The sequence below is a fragment of the Cornus florida genome, unplaced genomic scaffold (genome assembly GCF_030987335.1).
Source record: "Cornus florida cultivar Cherokee Brave unplaced genomic scaffold, ASM3098733v1 CherokeeBrave_3.0.0_Hap2_Chr08, whole genome shotgun sequence".
In the NCBI taxonomy this organism is placed as follows: domain Eukaryota; kingdom Viridiplantae; phylum Streptophyta; class Magnoliopsida; order Cornales; family Cornaceae; genus Cornus; species Cornus florida.
In genome coordinates, this window is record NW_026775578.1 from 25,694,352 (window position 1) to 25,714,981 (window position 20,630).

The 20,630-nt window shown below is 34.0% G+C and overlaps 2 protein-coding genes and 1 long non-coding RNA gene across 4 annotated transcripts; all 3 read right to left on the reverse strand.

Annotated features, from left to right (window-relative positions):
- Positions 1-43: 43 nt before the first annotated feature.
- LOC132270917 (factor of DNA methylation 5-like) lies at positions 44-5,915 on the reverse strand. The gene is made up of 7 exons (XM_059772135.1): positions 5,820-5,915; positions 4,780-5,080; positions 3,622-3,776; positions 3,302-3,448; positions 2,958-3,161; positions 1,755-2,013; positions 44-725 (listed from the first exon to the last, which is right to left on the reverse strand). Exons 2-6 carry the CDS (start codon positions 5,057-5,059, stop codon positions 1,777-1,779), a joined length of 1,023 nt encoding a protein of 340 aa, XP_059628118.1. The 5' UTR covers positions 5,060-5,080; positions 5,820-5,915; the 3' UTR covers positions 44-725; positions 1,755-1,776.
- A 2,184-nt stretch (positions 5,916-8,099) lies between these two features.
- LOC132270918 (uncharacterized) lies at positions 8,100-11,796 on the reverse strand. Its single transcript, XR_009469601.1, has 3 exons — positions 10,713-11,796; positions 10,288-10,578; positions 8,100-8,798 (listed from the first exon to the last, which is right to left on the reverse strand). It is a non-coding gene; the product is annotated as an uncharacterized LOC132270918 (long non-coding RNA).
- Positions 11,797-12,550: 754 nt separating this feature from the next.
- LOC132270920 (protein INVOLVED IN DE NOVO 2-like) lies at positions 12,551-19,083 on the reverse strand. Of its 2 annotated transcripts, none has more exons than XM_059772136.1 (7): positions 18,853-19,083; positions 16,775-17,837; positions 16,325-16,506; positions 15,038-15,127; positions 14,659-14,946; positions 13,809-14,018; positions 12,551-13,087 (listed from the first exon to the last, which is right to left on the reverse strand). In XM_059772136.1, exons 2-7 carry the CDS (start codon positions 17,802-17,804, stop codon positions 12,851-12,853), a joined length of 2,037 nt encoding a protein of 678 aa, XP_059628119.1. In that variant the 5' UTR covers positions 17,805-17,837; positions 18,853-19,083; the 3' UTR covers positions 12,551-12,850. The 2 variants fall into 2 exon arrangements, with proteins under 2 accessions (XP_059628119.1, XP_059628120.1); XM_059772137.1 differs by having other exon boundaries at positions 18,849-19,083.
- Positions 19,084-20,630: the final 1,547 nt, after the last annotated feature.

The window sequence follows — 20,630 nt, forward strand, 5'->3', positions numbered from 1 at the left end:
ACAATAAACTCAAAATTTGGAAACCAAAAAACTTGGTTTTAGTAATTTTCTAAATGCAGATCCTCTCAAGACATTTTCTCGAAAAATGCTACGGCAATCGCATTATCAGAATTGTTCTTGAACAGAAACAGTTCTACAAGAAATACTACAACCAGACAACCCAATTCTGGAGTTCAAAACTTACCACATGGAGAGGCACATACCTCTTGTTTTGCCCAATCCATACCTCAGTAATATGAAATAGTTGAGGCCTTTGACCAATAAATGGTAAGGTGATCAACCATTTCAATTCAATGTTGAAGCAAATATTTTGTTCCCAGAAGACACCAAATCTAAACCAATTTATATAATTCTATGTAATAAAATTATTTCTACCAGAAACTGAAAAAACTACGAAATTAGTTAGTTTCCAGTGACATATTCCAGGAAAGGGATTAGATGACTATCTAATTACATCAACACAAAGTCACATCCTGCCTCACTTGAGCTAGGATTAGATAACTATCTACTTGCATCAACACAAAGTTAAAACCCGCCTCACCTGAGCTAATTGTTGATGATTTACACAAGTTCTGTTTTCACAACCTGATGTTTTGACACTGCTTGTTAACTTCAAAGCTTCCCGACAATAGTGAAGATGGCAATTGTTTTCACCCTTTGATTTCATCAAACTTCAAACCATTTGGTTGAAAAATCGTGTAACCAAACAGCAGTACGAAAATCACCTACACAAGTAAAGAGCATGAATCAGCAACCACATAACACAGAAAATTAATTATCATCATCATGGTTGTCATATTGTTCTATTAGGTTAATGAGAAGTATAAAATACCCACAAGAGGTCAATACAGCAAACATTTGTGCATCTGTATGTCTAGGAAAATGCTGCAAACTAAAATATGAAGCTGTTTGTTCATGAATATACAGTTCATAGTTGATATATGACATATGGTTGTTAATTCATGTCCAGAGGAAAATGACATGTATGACGATCAACTAATGTCTAACGAGTAAAAATGGAAAGATTCTTGTTCTTAAATCGTACAATCCTTGCCGAGTAGGCACATAATTCCTTTTGTCATTCAGCTTCATAGGGTCATATCTCCCATTTGAATCAATAAATCATAAATCATCATGTCTTATCTTACCATCTGAAAATCATGATCTTTTTTGGCATTATTCTCATCCTTTAGTGAGTTCAACTTGAAATACACTATTCCTCGTTCTTAGTGCTGTAATAAAGTGCATACATTTTTATCACCCCAAAGAGGTGGTATGCCCACCCCAATATAAGCGAACATGGGTAATTGTTATTGAGATGAATGTACCTCCAAAAATAATATATTTAGTTTAATAAGATTCACATAAAATTTAAAGAGAGAGAGGGATCGATACTCATCCAACACGAATTCTGGGAATGGGGGTCTTTCATAATCGAAAAATATGTTACTTTTTAATTCATGGAATGATAATCTAACATAACAATAAATTATAACGCAAGTTGATATCCCTCAGAAGCATAAACATCTCTTGTTTTCTGCAGTAGTACTTTTTGATTTGGTTAAGAAATGTGCTACTTTTGATTCGATATAAATATGCTTTTTTTTTTTTTTTTTAATTCGATTTAGAAATGTTTCTTTTTGCAGTGAGTCAGAAGATACAAAATAAATCTTCAATAATAAAACCATAAAATCAGCAGTAGAGTTATCAAAAGTTGCATTCCATGGTATTCTTAAGTTGGAGAAAATACTTACCATGCAAGAAAAAATACTAAGGTTAGCTCCAGTTCCTTTTACGCTTATGAGTTTTCCATTGCTTGATTATGTATTCGATGATCTCTTTCAGACTACATTTTCTTCCCTCCTTTAAATTCCAAATTTCAGGAACTGCATATCTCCCACTAGGATTGCACTCGTTCAGTTCCAACAAAGCATTGGCTACAGCATTGTAAACAGCCTCACCCCATTCATTTCTCAATTCTTTCAACTTCTCATCATCTTCATCTATTACTTCCTGCATTTCACAAGGATTATAATTGAACACCAAATGTAAACATATAAAATGAATTCCTAATAGTAGCAAATTAAGAATGCATATTTGGAATGTATATCAATTATATCAATATTAATAGCAGCAAATTTAGTAATGAATTCTTAAAATTGATACTATCTAACAAGTCATGGAGCTTGTTTACTTTTTTCCATGTTGAGACGATTTTGAACGATTACTTTTTTACAACGCGGTCGAGCAATAAAATTTTCAAAAGACACCCAAAACATACCATTTTCTTCTTTTACCAAAATAGGAGTCTTTCTAATTTCTTTCAATGCTGAAATAACGAACAAAAAGAGAGATTATTTCCTTGTGTTGAAATCTAATGCACATTCATAGTATTTCAATCTTCCACTGTCTGTCCTCATCAGCTATATCTATGTTTAGTAATTCTATTACCCGCATGACTGGAGTAAATGCAGGGTGGCCATCTTTTCTTTATGTGTTATATTTATAAAAATCGTCAACTTAAAGGACAGAGGGTTGCGGTTAAATATTCAATTAGATAGTGCTCAATATGGATCTTATTCATTATGAAGCAATACTGGAACAAAAGAAATATAAATAGTGAATTTTGTCAACATATTGATAAACTTGAATAATAAACCAATGGGCCAGTAGCCTAGCGGTATCAGGCTCTTACTTCCCAAAGGAAGGTCAAGGGTTCAAGCCTCAGTGGAGGCATGTGTGTGTGAGTACCAATATGACAAATATATATCTCATGCCCATATCCAAGTGTATTTGACACGGGTACTTTGCGCATTTAGAAAAGTCCATGGAACATGACAAATAACTTCTTTGCCAGATGGGTTTCAGGAAATGGAATAATTTCGGATATAAGCTGATGATTTTAAGTAACATGTAATAATGAAGCGGACATATATATGGTTTGTAAGCAGACATACTTGCAGTCTCCCATCAATAATGATTATCTTGAAAGGATGCCAGTGAGGATCCTTCACATTTTCTTCCCACAAAGTGCATAGTTTAGCAGAAGTCCCTGCCTCCCAGTCTTCACTTGAGAACATATCTTGAAAAGGTTTTTGATCAACCTCACCCATCTTTTTTATCACAAGCGTTGATCGGTTATTCAGCATATCTCGCAAACTCTGAAAGAGAAAATACAGGAAGCCATTTTGTAAGAGCACCTTGCATTCATTGGAATGATTTGAAGATGGGTTTATCAAAATAAAAGCAGTAATATATAAAGTGCTAATGCATTTGCAATTTTGGTAAGGGCAATTCATACACTTATCGCTTCTTTGCGAGCATCTTGCAGCTCATTGTTACTCATTCGCTCTTTAAGTATCAGAGTTTGATTAAGGCTTTCCATATAATGCAATACATCTACTTTTTCCTCCAATTCTTTTCTCAAGGCATCAGTTTCTACAGCATTCTTGCATGTCATAAGCCAAATTGTCAGATCACATTTGTAAAATTATTAGCAAACTAATGAAAGAAGAGTTCTAGCAATAAGTTTGCAACAACAATACGCAGAACTAAAGATAGAAATAGATAATTATAAATAGAAATGCTTTGTTACACACGCACATGCAAACAAATGCTTACTTTCTCCTTCTCAACCAATAAGTTTCTCCGTTCCAAGTCAATCTGGGCACTACACTTCTCGTGTTCTTTGGCATTGTTCTCAAGTTCTCTCTTTCGACATTCCAGCTCATGCTTCAGCTTTGTATTCTTTAGTCTCATGTTCATCTTTCTCAGTTCTACAGAATTTAACAAATATGAGAGGTCAATCTACCAGAGATTCTACTTATTCAAAAACATAAAATAAAAAATAAACTAGAAATATTCAAGGAAGTCAACAATGACAATAAAACTGAACGATATATCAGTTTCAAGGAACAAATTCACAAGGCAAGTTTGATGGGGATGAATTCACAAGACTCAATAAGATCCTGAAGTACCTTACTGACAGGAGAAAAGCAAATTCAGAAGGCTACAATCTTTTATGGCGGTACAAAATAAGAACTTGCTAAATTAGGGTTTATTATCTTTGAAAAAGGATTTTAACTCCAGTTCACTAACTAATTTAAGTTACTATCCATATTTTAGAAATATAAGTCAATAAAGAACAAATACTGTCTGATGTTAGGGAATGGAGTACACAGATAATTCCAGCGCAATTTAAAATGTCTATAACCAGTGGAGAGATATTATCTAAAATTAGGCAAACACAAGGAACAAAATGCACCTATATTTCAAGGGCATTTTAAGATGTTCAAAATTATTATAATTGTAGCATGTTTAGATCCTATTTAGGACCACACTTTCCCATGTTATATGGGGAAATGTCTAGCTATGAAGTACGGAGTTCTAAAAGCAGTTTACTCCTTGCATAAACTTTATTTGTTCTAAATGCTTTTTTACTCTTTTCCCCGATAATTATTTTTGGTTTTAAGTATTGAGTAGATGTACCACAGGAACCATTATTCTTTTTCGTTTTCTTTTCCTTTTTATGGATGGAAGGGAATGTGCTGCAGGTGTCCGGTAGCTAAGAAAACCATGTAACATATTCTCTAACAAGTATAATGTTTTAGCAGGATAGCACCTACAAAAAGAATAAAAGTTATAAAACCTACTTAAAGAAGATATAATTAAAAGATAAAAAGAAAAAGGAAAAGGAAAAAAATAAAATTGAAAGAAAGAACATCATTTACGTCTTCACGCCATGAATAGAACAAAAACAGAAATCTAATATAAACAAACCTTCACTATATGTGTCATGCAGCCTCTTCTTCTCGTCTATCAACCTGCTAACAGTTGCAGAGACCACATTGTACTTATGCTCCATTTCTGAAAACATTTGATTTTTTTTATCAATCTCCCTAGTAAGGCTCACAACAAGTTTGGTTAGAGTTGCAGATGTATGATCATATTTGTGCTCCATTTCTAGCAGCCTTTGATTTTTGTAATCAATCTCCTCGTTAAGGCTCACAACAAATCTGCATAATCTTTGTTGTTTTTCTTCAGAAGTATGGGTTTCCATTTCAATGTGTAAATGTGTTTTCTGAAACATCAGTAAAATGTACTCATAATTTGCTAAAATTTTGAAGTACAGAATAAAATCGTAAGCAAACAGAACAGCAAGACAAATAAGAATTTATCAGCGAAGAGTGAAATTGAAGTTCAACTCTCTGAAGTATTTAAAGTATCTGAAATTTAAACCCCCTCTCCTAAATCATGAACTTCGAAGGTTGAATATGGGCAAATGGCAGGATCATCAGCTTGTGTAAATGTGGAACCAGTCAGGCTTTGCCAAACACCTCCTCCTACTTAAATTCATTGAAATACAAGTAATTTCAAAAGGCATAACAGAGAACAGAAAACAAAATACTTTTCATCTATCTGAAACAGTGATGGCCCTATGCACTTTTAACCCTACTTTTAGTTGTAAATAAAATACTTTTCACAGCAATTTTTAACCCTACTTTTAATTGTAAATAACCCACAAATAACCAACAATTCCTGTACACTTCAATATCACATTTTTCATATATCTGAAGCAGTGATTGTCCTTGTTAGAACTAAACAAAATACAATTAAAAAAAAACAATACACTATTATGATGTACCACATATTCCCAGAAAAGGAAAGCCAAGAAACAAAATCACAGACAATATACATGAAACGAAAGGTGAGTAAGCTTAAAAGTTATCCCCAAACTTTGAAGGAAGAAACTGTAACCTACACACGTTTACATACTTACATATAGAGAGAGAGGAAGGGAGAGAGAGATTTGGAGGAACCTGAGAGTGCAATTGTTCTCCAAGGAATGGCCTGTAAGAGTTTAATGGGTGAGTTTGAAATTTAGGGCTTGAGCAGAGAGGTTGTGAACTTGTGGCAACATAGGTCAGTCATACAACAATGGGTTTGCTTTGCCAAATGCCTCAGTCAACACCGGACGCTGAGAACTTTCCCAAATACTGTAAAACACTGGACAGTCAACAGTAGCAGTACCAGACGGAGTAGACGAGTCTAACAGCTATGATGAATCGTACGTAATGATTTGGGTCCCACCAACATTTTAAAGTGGATGAAATATAGACCAGTCTGGTCCAGTTACCACTAAAAGTTACACAATTCCGGTCCATGATCGTACTCTGTCACAAATTTTGTTACTAGTTTCGTATAAGTCATTGTTAAAAACTTTGACTCACAAATGTTTTTGAGAGTTAAGGTTATTAAAGTAAATATTTAATATGAGATGTAGATAATATATTAATATATAAAAAATAATATGATTAAAAATAATTTCAAATAACTAAAAAATAGAAAACGATAGTGAGACAAAATTTTTAAAATGGACAACTAATATGAGACGACCTTGACGAATGTGCATTTCGCATCCTCATGTAACTTTAAATTAAAAATACTTTTTAAAATGGCTTATCTTTCTTTCCTTTTTTCTTAATTCATATTTAAAAATATATAAATATAAATTGAAGGTAAAGTAGGGAGTTTGGTTCGACCATAATTTCTTTTCAATTTAAAAGTCAAAATTAGGCATGACTACACGAAGATAACGAGTTTGACTTGATCATAATAGTGTTTATGTTTATCATATCTTATTTTAAATAATTGTGTCATAATTGATTCAAGTCAATAAACACGTAATCAGTTTTAGCTAAATTATTATGGACATTTTTGTTATATTAATATAAACCCACTATACATATTATATGTGTCTCTTTTTATCTTTTTTCTTTTTCTTTTTTCTTTTTTTTGTAATTATATTGTCCTAATTATCCTCATTTCATAATTTTAGTCTTCGAATATTTCAAACCTTTGTTATATTTGCATATTATACTTAAATTAATAAACAAATTATCCATTTAATTTAAATGAGATAAATAAATTATTAGATGAGTCGTGTGATGTTGTGGGTCATGTGACTCCTTCTTTAAATGGTTTAATAATATCTGAGTAACATATTTTAAAAAATGAATTGTCTTCACATGTGAAGGGTTCTCAACATAATTATTAAACAGGCAATATTCAAATTGCTCCAAAGGATGACTTCATACTTGCAAATTCACATACTATATACAAGACCAAGAGCTGAAAGCATGAAGGTGTGCACAATGTGTTCCTCTTGCATTTGGATCGGCTCTCTCTTAGGCTAGCCATATCTTGGCTTCATCTTAATTATTTACCTGAGATTATAAAGTCCTGAAACTAAGAATCGATTTGACAATTGTTTTGTTTCGTGGTTTTTTTTAAATATTTTTTTAGAAAATGATAGGATCGCCGAATTATTTCTCCGAATAAGTCTTGAATCTGACGTGTTTTTATCCACCTCATTTATTTAAACAGTTTCCAAAAAATAATTGTTTAACACGTGATAAACATAGCCAACCACATCAAATTCGGTATTAATTCGGAGATTCCTTCTCAGTTCCCCTATCATTACTCTATTTTTTTCTTATTGCGGGTGGTGTAGTACTGAAAATTATTTGAAACTTTTATTGTGGATAGCTTGGCTTCATCTCAATTATTTACGTGAGATAATATAGTCTTGAAACTAAGAGCGGGTTTGACAATCGTTTTGTTTTGTGTTTTTTTTTTTTTTTATTCTTTGTTGCGGGTGATATAGTACTAAAAATTATTTGAAACTTTTATTGTGATTTAAATAGTCGTTTGATGTAAAAAATAAAAAAAATAAAAAAAGGGGCCCAAATCAAAAACACCAAACTGGTATTTCCCAATATTTGCATACAGTAACAAGACACTATAACGGTGAATAATAATCATAAAAGGTCAAAAAAAAGAAAGAAAACCTCAACGTAGCCTTTTTAACTAGTTATTTTATTTTTCATCACATATTTTCATATTTTTGTTTCAGAAATGTTGTAATATATTTTCTGTTACCAAAGATGCTTCCAATTATTATTGAACACACGAATGAAAACATAAATGCAAAACGAAAGCAGTTGTCAGACAGGACCTAAGGAACCAAAATCCACATGGACGAAGACACTTGATATTAGTTCTTAAGATAATTGACCGTCAATGATACAATTTATGGACAGATTTAGAAAATCAAGCAAGATCTTCACAGATACTGTGTGTAGTACATGAAAACATCCATTTTTCTGAAATTCTTTGCTGGTGTTAAACAAATTTCATGCACTTGATAAATTCTTTCATTTTTTTTTTTTTTTTTTTTTTTTTTTTTTTTTTTTTTGCATTTCTGAAGACCAAAATGGCAAACTTTATAAAACAATTATATTCAGTATATTCCAATATTTGTTTTAATACTTCTCTAAATGCAGATCCTCCCAAGAAATTTTCTTAAAATATGCTCTGCTAAACACATCTTCAGAGTAGTTCCTGAATAGAAACATTCTAAAAGAAGTACTACCAAGTTTTGTACCCAATTCTGGAGTTCAAAACTTACCCACATGGAGAGACAATTGCCTCTTATTTTGCCCAATCCATACTATAGTTTACAGCATTTATACTATTCTCTATACACCTCTTTTACCACTCACATCAACGCAAAGTCAAAACGTGCCTCACCTGAGCTAATTGTTGAAGATTTATGGAAGTACGAAGTTTGAACTGCCTCGATCTCCAACCACTGCAAGAATTTGGATAACCCCTCTTGTTAACTTTGAAGCTTCGCAACAATGGTGAAGATGGCAGTTGTTTTCCCCATTGATTTCCTCAAACTTCAAACCATTTGGTTGAAAACTCTTGTAAACAAACAGCAGTACGAAAACCACCTACACAAGTAAAGCATGAATAAAAACCCCCTCAGCACCCACATAAAACAGAGAATTCATTATCATCATTTGTGCATCTCTGTAAAATACCCACGAGATGTAAATACTGCAAACATTTGTGCATCTGTATGTCGTCTAGGATGTATCAGTGTCATATACGCATTAGATATTTAAGGAATATTTAAGGAGTCAACAATGACAATAAAACTGAATGATATACCACTTTCAAGGAACAAATTCATAAAGCAAGTTTGATGTTCACAAGACTGAATGACAACCTGGAACACCTTACTTACAGGAGAAAATCAAAATCAGAAGGCTACATTCCGGTTTACTAATTAATTTAAGTTACGGAACATATCAAAATTGTAGAATGATTCTAATGGAAGATCTTTCGGGAGTTGACGCATTAGATGTGATTTAATAAGGTTGAGAAATAAACTTCCTCATTAACCTCTTGAAAGATCAAGTTGTACCTAAGTCACACAATCCTTCTCAACAGGAGTTACTTTAACGTTCCGAGCACGCTCCCGCTTTCACGTTCCACGCGCGCTCTCGCTCAAATTCTCACTATTTATGACATAATTTTGCTGCTCTCACACTCCTTAGCGTTGTTGATCTAGTTGGTAAAAAACTTGGACCCTGTCTCAGAATCAGTTCCTGCTAGGTACAAACAATTCGTGGGGGGTGGAGGAAGGGGGGTTGTGGGGTGCGAGTATTAACTAAGAAAAAAAAAACATATCTAAAATTAGGCTAACACAAGGAATGCAATGCACCTATACTTCAAGGGCATTTTAGGACGTTCCCAAAATTATTATAATTGTAGCATGTTTAGATCCCACGTTTGACCACTTTCCCATGTTATGGAAAAGTCTAGCTATGAAATGCAAACTTCTAAAAGCAGTTTACTGTTTCTTGTATACAATTTTTTTTTTTGGCTCTAAATGTATTTTACTCTTTTCCCCCTTTGTTTTCGGTTTTGAGATGATGCGACACTGGAACCATTATTGTTTTTCGTTTTATTTTCTTTCTATTCCTTTATACGAATGAATTGGGAATGTGAAGCAGGTGTCTGGTAACCAAGAGAACCATGTAACATGTTCTCTAACAAGTATAATGTTTTAGCGGATAGCACCTACTTACCTCATAACGAAAAAATAAATAAATAAAACAAAGAAAAACCTACAGAATGAACCTATAATTTTTATAAAAAAAAAGATATATATATATATATATATATATATTGAAAACATTTACCTCTTCATGCCATTAATAGATAGAAATTTCCCCCTATTCAACATTTGAAGTCTTTGGTTAATTACATCATCTCCCCACTTGCTGTTCTGTTTTTTTACAATTTTATTCTGTACTTTCAAAATTTAGCAAATTATTGAGTACATTTTGCTGATGTCTCAGAAAACTCAATTACACACATTCAAATGGAAACAGAAAAACTACTAAGATTATGCATATCTGTTGTGAGCCTTACCATGGAGAACGATAGCAAAAATCAAAGGCCGCAGGAAATGGAGCGCAAGTGTAATCAAAGGCTGCTGGAAATGGAGGACAAGTATAATGATTCATCTGCAACTCTAAGCAGACTTGTTGTGAACCTTACTAGAGAGGTTGATAAAAAAAGATCAAAACCTCTTGCAGAGACCTTTCCGAAAACATTTGATCTTTTTGGTGCCTCCTTTCGTTGGCGTTTCCCCCTTCACGAAAACATGCCAGGGAATTGTTGCGAAGCATTGCGTCTACCCAACTATATGCATGTACAAAGCTGAGGTTTGCTAGAAAAGTCAGCTCTTAAAGCATAACCACATTAATTTTAAAACATAAACATATTTATCAAAGCAAAGTTCAGTTCTTTAACTTAGACTTAATTTAACAAATTCAAGTCAAGAGATTCATTACCAAGACAAGCTTTAATAGAAGATATCAGCTCCTAAGATGATAAAGTGAGAGGCATTAGTTTGAGACTTGGAGCAGGGCAGTATGAAAGCTCAAGAGCATTTGGTATTGACAGACATGATTTTTGGTTCCCGATAGCCTCTAATCTCATGAAAAGGTTTTGTCATACTTCAATATTCAAGTGGATAATTCATATAACTGTTTAAAATGTATATTACCTGCATTACAATATGTTACGAAAAACTCAGCGAACCCGAGAATAAATCAAGAAACAGTAATCACACCACACACAAAGAACATAAAGATTTAGCGTGGTTCGGCAAAGCCTACATCCAGGTGGAGATCCATCGAAAGTTTTCACTATTTCCCGCTTCAAACCCTAATCGCCTTTATAAATCGAGCTACAAGAGAGTACAAATTAGGGTCCACGACCCACAAGCAAAAACGGGTCAAAATTTTTCCTAGCGAACTAGCCGCTATATTGGCTGGTTCTGTGACGGAACCGGCCACTGTTGTTCACCGTAAAAGTTTTGGGATAAATTACTTACCAACTATGAGAGAAACCTAAGTCTTGAGGAGGTTAAAGTCCTCATTTTTAGTCATGAAAATTTTTCACAATTTTTTTTCCTCTGAGCTACAAATGAAAAAATAAAAATGGGGAAAAGGTTTATAACAGAGATTCTTTCTGTCTTCTTCTCCGACTTTCACAAACAATGTAGAAGCACATGGCTCTTCAGTGTAATGCAAATACAAATATAATGCCAATTACAAAGGGAAACAAAATAACATACAGAAATCTTTTAACCCTACTTTTAATCTTAAATAACCCACTAATAATCAACAATTCCTATACACTTCGATATCACCATTGTGATTGTCCCTGCTAGAGATATAAGTTAGAAACTAAAGATGAGTAAGCTAAAAAAAATCATCCCCAAATTTTCAAGATAGAAAATGTAACATACACATATATATACATACATACATATATAGATAGATGTTTGGAGGAACCTGAGAGTGCAATTGTTCTTCAAGGAATGAGCTCTGAGACTTTGATGGGTGAGTTTGAAATGCGCTAAGAAATCAGGGTTGAGTTGCATATTCGCATTTTTAACGGCTATGATGAGTCGACACACTGATTGTGTTTCTGCACTGGATAAGAAATGATTTAGGGTACCATTTTTCGAAAACTTTAAAATCAGATTATTTTTTAAAATGACTTGTCATTTTTTAAAAAATTCAATTTTCAAATTAAGTACAGTAATATTCATCATGCTCCACATTTTTTAAAAAAATAAATAAATAAAGATGATATTGACACTGAAAATCCAAAAAAGAAATGACAATTTTTTTTCCCCCAAAAATCTCACTCATTCATTTGTGGAGACTCAAATCACCGATCATCCTTTCCACCGGATACAATCTAAGTTACACAATTCTTCTCATCACTAATCACCCTCTTCATTGAGACACAACCTAAGTTACACAATTCTTTTCAATGGGTATCACTCTTATGCTACTCTTCTCAATGGGTATCACTCTTATGTTACGAGCGTGCTCCTACTCTGCGAACGCTCTGGCTGAAATTATCACTATTTATAACTTAATTCTGTCGCTCTCACACTTCCGCTCTCGCACCCTCTTTATGTGACTTAGGACAAAACACACTCATTTTTCAACTCGTGTCAAATGTGGCTTATAATCTATCCTTCAAAGAATGACGCAAAACCCATCCGTGCATCATGAGAGTCAGGAACGGCACAATATGGGCCCAATGAACTCCAACGTATTACTCTATATTCAAATTTGAACACAAACACACATCTGGATTGGCACAAATGTTTAAGGGAATTTCAAGCATAATAATATGCATAAATAATAAAACAACTTTCTGAAAAAGAAAATAAATTTAAGTCATCATATCCAACCTGGAATACGTTATCTAGATAGAGCTCATACAAGGAATGATGCTACAAAGTCCAATGGTTTATTTTCAAGAGTTTAATCTACGGCCAAACATTCAGCCATGCTTTTATGGGATACATCATAAATAACAGCATTTCACCCTCAATTTTCTTTTTAGGTCATCACACAGACACGGGTAGAAATGCATTGCACAAGTACAGCATAAATTCCAACCATCAAAGCATTTCCCTCTTGCGCTTATGTATTTTCCATTGTTTCAGTATGAAGGCAACTCCCTCTCGCAGTGATGCTTTCCTTCCTTCCGAATAGTTCCAGAGCTCCAAGATTATATACCTTCCACTCGGGTTGTATTCATTTATCTCCGTCAAAGCTGATGTTACAGCCTTGTACACTTCAATGCCAAATTCATTCTTCAGAGAATTCAATTTTTCATCATCATCATCTATCATTTCCTGAACCATCAACATCAGTTTTAAGTAAACCATAATATGGGGAAAGCAAAGGAGGAGCAATGGATGCTCTGTATGTGCCATTCAGAATATGTGCAACATTCGCACACAAATGGACATACAAAAAATGAAGGTCAGACACGAGAATGAAGTTTATCCACATTGGTCAAAGGAGGCACACATCAGTCATGGATGTTGGTCCGACCAATTATACAAGTAATTCAACGGTTGGCAGCGCATAACAGAATATGTGATAACTTCAATATCTACATAACCAAATGCTGGATAGTCAGCACTAGTGGAACTCTATTTTAGCTCCTCCTACTCCATGTTTTATGTTGTTGAAGAATGCGTTCTTAAAGTTAAAAGTGAAGTCTCAACATGGCCACACAGAAAATCCAAACCTGACTATATCCTAAGTGAAGTGTCAGCATGGCAAACTTATTTCAAAGTGCGTGTGTCCACACACAAGCACATCATGATGGAGAATTATGACTGCATAACATGACATGTAGCTCAAGGGCAATGGAGCTCTAACTACATACATGATATGTTTAGATTTACGCATATTAGCTGAAACTGAGAGAGAGAGAGAGCACGTATTGCAACTGTTAGACATACAGACCACAATTTTGTACTTCATCTTCAGGTAAAATAATGTTTATGCTTGCCAAATAAGTAAGAATAGGTGCTTGCAAATTTCAATCTATCATTAAATACAGACCTGATGTTTTCCGCCAACCTTGATGACTTTAAAGGGATGCCACTCAGGATCTCGAAGGTACTCCTCCCACAATGAACACAGTTCCAAAGCTCTTTCATCTGCTTCCATCTCATTATACTTCCTCTTGCTTGCTTCATGAAACGGTTTGTTGTCGAGTTCTCCCATCCTCTTAACACCAATATGAGCACTTCTTGATATTTCTTTCAAGCCCTACAAAACAAGTTAATTAATCCTTCCTCACAAGCTTGAGGACATTTTGTCATGCAGGAAAGAAAACTTGAAACAAAATTAATTGAGTATATGATAAGCAAATATCATATACTTCTCTCGCATCACAAGATCAGTCACAACATGGGAGATCCAGTCATTTTTGGTACGAGCAGTGGCATAAACAATAACCTAAGATGCATTTAATCCTTACATAATCACATTCTAAAATCCATAAATTGGCAGGGAACTGGGTTAATTTTTCCCAAATGAAGTTTATAATGAAAAAGAAAGCAGACAAGGAAAACGGGGCGGGGAAAGATAACACATCAAATAACTCTTATTCCATTGATTGGTTCATTTGTTTGAACAAAATAATAAAAAATATTAACCTTTAACATCATTTTTAACATTTCTCACTTGTTGTACTCCCAATTACTAAAAGGTCGTATACACGTAATTTTCTACCATCTCATTCTATCAGAAATCATTTTAGTTAGTTACGTCATATATTTGGCTGTGACTTGTGAGACGTTTATAACGGTAGTTGTCATTTAAGCAAGAGCAAGCAGCAATTTACTGGTAGAATTGGCATTTTGACTTTAAAACACAGGAGGAGTAGAAATAAACTAGAAAGACTTACATTAATCAATTCTTTGCGAGCTTCCTGCAGTTCATCATTGCTCTTCCTCTCTTTCACTATTAGCGTTTGATTCAATGCTTCTAAATCATCAAGGTCTCCTTCCTTTTCTCTCAACATCTTGTGCATCCCCTCCACCTTTTTCAGAATTTCCAAATCACCGTCATCTCCCATGTGCTTCATAACATTCAAGGTCCCTCTCATTTGCTCGATTTCCAGCTCTAGGGCTTGTTTTGCATCCAGTTGTTTCTCCAGTTGAATTATTCTCTTGTGGAGATCCTCCTTTTGCCTCTGAAATCAATAGTCACAGCCATATGACAATATATTTAATGTTTGAAATTGATTCCAGTTGTTATTCAATGATTGATAACATTTAACATACCTTCTGATCTTCTGCCAGTTTCATTACATTTTCATCAGCTTTCTGTTGTTCTATAGCTGCCAACGTAAGCGAACTATTTTTTATGGTATTCTGAAATACCAATGAAATCCACTTTGTCAAACATTTCTTTAATTCACTAAATTATTTCAGCACACAATCATAATAAATGGAACCAAATACTGCTGCAGTAGCAGATATAGACAACAAAGGAAGGTATCTAACAATGAAATTTTCTAATAAAGTTGTATGAAGTAGTTAACTTTTACATGTAAATTACCGATAAATATAAGATCAAATTATCTCTGACTTCATGTACTCCCATCATATATGTATACTCGTGACTGTATGGTACAAATACACCAGGATTTCCACAGCTTGATGGATGATGGTCAACACATGAAAATGTGATTGTGAGGGCAACTACATTGATCAGACAGTCCTAATTCTGCAATTTTAATGAGAATCACACAGTTATGAACATTTGCATGGGTCAGAATCTTAACCTCGACAATCCAGAATTCTAGATGATACCCAACATAGATAGCATCTCATGACACCTATCAACTAACAACCACCTGCCCAACACAGATACTTTTGATAGTACTGATGTATATGTGTGTGTTTGGAATTGGGACATGTTCTGCCCAAGACACCGGTGCAATACAAGAGGCCTCTTTGGAGAGTCGAGCCATTCACTCACATATGATAGGAATGTCTCCACTCATGCATTGAGGATGAGAAAGACAGATGAGTATATGTCTAGTCTAACCCATATTATAATTTATAACAGATTGAGAAAGGGAAGTAGAAGGAAAAAGAAAAGGACTATTATCTCTGGAGTCTGAATATCCAATGGACATAAGTAGAACCAATCACTGAAGTGTATCTAAAACAGACCCAGAGGCTAGAACACTACAATATGAGGCTCTAACTAGGGAAATTTATTCTGTCGATGTACCAGTTATGACAGTGCGCTGTCATATCATATTTCATTTGATTGGTAAACTGAAAGTGTTTTCATGTAATCATTTAAGGATCGTCACTAGCACTTCATTCAATCATCTTGCTCCTTTCGTCACTAATATTTAATAAAGTAAGAGAAAATGATCACTTCTATTGCTCATCAACTTTAGTAAGTATGGAGCTATCATGGTATCAATGACTACTAAGTTCCTTGACAATGAATTATAGACAAAAAGGCTAATCACTTTTTCATTATTTATACCAGGTTGCAAGAAAGAAACTCACAATTTCCAATATGAAATGTACAAGCAAGAAATACTGCACCTTTTCAATCTCTTCAGACAGGTTTTTTCTATCACTTTCATTCTGGGCCTCACGCTTTTCCAATTCTTTACCCCTCAGCTCAAGCTCACTCTTCTGAGTTTCTAGTTGCACTTTAATCCTTTCGTGATCATTAAAGATCTTCTGAAAATGATCTCGTGCACTTGACTGAATCTTTTTCAGCTCTGGTGAATACAAAAAGGCATGTCAAAAATTAAGATTATGCAATTACTTGATAGCATTTTGAGAAAGAGGAACTGTATCCTATTTAAATAGAAAAAGCATTTTTCTTTATATTTGCAAAAACATAGGCTACATTTCACTGAATCAGACAGCACTATCAATTAAACACTGTCATGCTTGATCTACCCAATAGTTTACTATATTGGATTCCCTCAATCCAGTTCTGGTAAGCAAAGAGAAACAGTAATTAAGCATTGTATCGGTACAAACCTTCATTATAGTTATGATGAAGCTTATCCTTTTCATCAATTAATTTGCTAAGAGAGTTTAAAGTCTCGCTGAATTTGAACTGCATCTCTTCTAAGTGTTTGTTCTTCACCTCGATTATGTTTGTCAAATTAGATACAAGTTTACTAGTTTTCCGAGCCTCTTCTGCCATGATATCAGAAATGGTTCTAAGGTCTCTAGTCTTACGAAGATGTTCTCCAATGATCCCATCGGACTTGTAGTCATCAGCACGAGCAACCCAAGCATGGAGATTGGATCCTTTGTCGTCCTTAGTTCCCTGCCAGTCTTTTTTCCCATGATGATCTGCTTCATAGGCCTTCTCAAATGACATAGCATTATTGAACCCAGACCAGTCTTTGTTAAATTCCACAACGGCACTTCCCGAATGCCCTCGATAGTTCCACAGAGGATGAACTCTTATGGGATTGAAGCCTAACCTTATCAACTGATCCCTCAGCTTAGAACCACTTTCCCCAACATATCGCCCATCTTTCCACTCGGTTCGAAGGTTAACAACAATACCAATCCATGGCCACACAAACATCTCATCATGGTCATGATCTGCAAGGGGATCAACCTCAGCCTCAGCCTCAGCCTCAGCCTTAACCTTAGCCACCGGTTGTGATGGACCAGCAACAACAGCTGCCTTAGCCTTAGCCTTAGCCACCGGTTGTGACGGACCAGCTACAACTGCTGCCTTAGCCTTAGCCACCGGTTGTGACGGACCAGCAAGAACTGCTAGATCCTTCTCCAAGTATTTCGCCAGTGCTAGATGATTCGCTTTGTCTCTTGCAGTTCTCTTTTGTGAATTACACGTGCCAACCCCACTTGCATGCTGTAAGATTTCCTGGTAGAAGAAATCTCGCTTTCTTTTCTTTGGACAGTAGGGGCAAGTGAAAGTCTCATCTGATGTTTTAAAATCAAGTTTTCCACGCTTCAGTTTTTCATAAGATTTAACTTCGTACTCCTCAATTTCAGATTCACTTATATCAGTGTCTGAATTATGCCCCATTGAACTTCCAGAAAAAATTATAAAAAAGTGAACCTGGCAAATGAAACAACAACCGCCAACCATCAAACTAAAATAACAGTCTGAGTGTCCACATTTAACAACTTAAAAGGAAAACTAAATTTAGTGACTCAATCCAAGGAGGTCATTTAAATACATATACATGCATATATACACATGTAAAGGGAACCATATTTGAAAAAAATAAAAAATAATAAAAAGGAAGGAAAAAACGAATATGATCATGCACAGGGCTCATTTTTTTGACATTTAGCTAAAAACTGACAATTAAAATAAATAAAATACCTACATTTGTGTATGCACGCACAAACTCTTTTGTGTGTGTGTGTGTGTGTCAGAGAGAGAGAGGGGGGGGGAGCCTTCTCATTTTTGAAGATTTAGGAAACCAATGTTCTGAATGTATGATGAAATGCACAATTCCTTTTATAAATTGCTAATAAAGGGTATATCTTTTAACGTGCGTTGTGATATGCAAAGGCTAATAAGGAAATTTACCCAAAAAAAGAAAAAAGACTAAAATGCAGAGACCTGGCAATATTTAGCATTTGAGACCATAACTAAGTTAATTCATAAAATTAGACAACTCATCCCAAACTGTAAGTAGCAGTGCATGTGTGTCTGTGCATAACAACCTTGCATGTCTCAGTAAGCAGATTAAGAACTCAATCGATCTCAGATTCATCACTCAAAAAAGGAAAAAACCAGCACTCAGCTGACACCCAGAGTATTCGAATTAGCTTAGGGGACTGTACACAAAGACAAAGAAAGACCCAATTTTTTTCAAAATTTTTCCTATTCCACCATTTTCTCAGCAACCAAACATATAGGTAAAAGTACAATCGAACAAAAAATGCAATTGCATGAGTAACTAATTAGAAGAAGAGCATGCATAACTTGAAAATGCTGTGAAGGATCGTCCAAACCGTGAATAAACAGAATAGATCGCCTCGACATACATGAGCTTATGCATATTATAGATATGGATATAGATATATAGATAAGATAAATTAATGAAAGGAAGCTTACATACTTGGAATTAGATGAATCACTTGCTTTTCTTTAGCAATGTGGAGTATAAAACCCTAGCTGGAGGAGGAATTGGAGAAGGAGGAGGAGCGGAGAGGGGATAAGGGAGTCTAGGGTTTTCGGTTTGATCGAGAAAAGGGAAGTGGAAATGGGAGTGACATTGGGGTTGGTGGTGAGCAAAGCAAGACGACACAAACGTACCAAAGTGCTTTTTAGTCCAGGACTTGGACCTCATGTCTATGCCTGTTAAACTCGCAATAAAGGCGCGTTTGGTAAAAGGCACTAACCAAAGTGCTTCGGACTTCAAGAGTTCAGTTGACTGGTTAAAATGGTGAAAAAAAGGAATCTGAAGGAAGTGCTATTAAGCGGACGTACTCACGTGCTCTCTGATGTGTAGTCTTGTCGCTGTCCCTACTTTTGGATGGCACTTTTGGATGCAATGCCATACGAGGGAGTTTGCTCCCAATTTTTAGTACTTCCAAGTTCCAAGTTTCAATAAAGTTTTTTAGTGTATTGGGTTGGGGGTTTTTATTTTTCAATGAGATTAGAAAATAATCATTTACACAATGTTAGGGAAGAATGAGAATTATATATATGTATATATATATACAGATATATATTTGCAAGAGAGTTTTATTAGGAGTAATGAATTTTAGCTTTCAAATATAAAAAAAGACAAAGTGTAAAAAAATCAAGAACCATGTCTAAATTTGCAAATAACTCCCCTAAAATATTTTTTTGCACAAAACTCCCTCAACTATCACATTTGGTTGTAAAATGTTCCATTGCCTTGACTATTTTTTATTAAATGACCATAGTACCCTTTTATTATATTACACTTAATATAATTTTCTTGTTGAAATAAATTATGAAAAAAAAAAATTCATATTAATTTGATGAAACATTCTCCATTAAATTTGCATAATTTTGTCTTTAATTTTGAAATTTATTATTTAAATAAAAATTTTAAGTAGAAAATTTTGAAATAATTTAAGTAATTTCTTAATTTTTCATGAATATATTGCATAAAAAAGAAGATATTTTTTATTTACGTAATTTATTAATTTTTCATGAATATTGTATGAAAAAGAAGGTATTTTTTTACACTAATTTTTTAAAAGTGAGTTTAATAAGTTTATTATAATAAGTTAATCATTTTAGAAAATTGTAGCTATATATCTATTTATTATTTTTCATCTTTTTGATAAATTGATACTAATTTTAACATTAAGGTAAATGGTATAATTAATTTTTGAAAAAGAGAAAATATAATAAATAATAATAATTTAATAAGAAATGACAATTTTAATAAGAAAGTGTAAAATAGTCTTTTGTGATAAGTTTGTCCTTAATTGCAACAAATTAAAAATTAAGGGCGCAATATTTAATTCAGGGAGTTATTTATAAGGACAATAGTTCAGAAATTTTTCTACACTTTACCCTATAAAAAATGACTAGAAAAGATTACTTTTTCTTTTTCCATTTATCATTTTTAAAAAATAAATCTTCTAAACAATAAAACAAATGGTTTACTTTTATTCCACTTACTTAATTGCTTGGGATTTTTTGGTACGCATTTTGATTTTGGTGTTTTTATTTTAGGTTGGATACTGTAGTAGTGTCTTTTCCAAATGGATTTTTTGGCATAATGCAGTCCTATCGATTGAGCCGAAGGCAAAATCGGCTGAGGCAAATCGACTGAAAGGAAATCAGCTAAGAAAACTCTTTGCTGGCACAATGTCATTCATCTAATAGAAATAATAGGCAGATCGGCTAGAATGA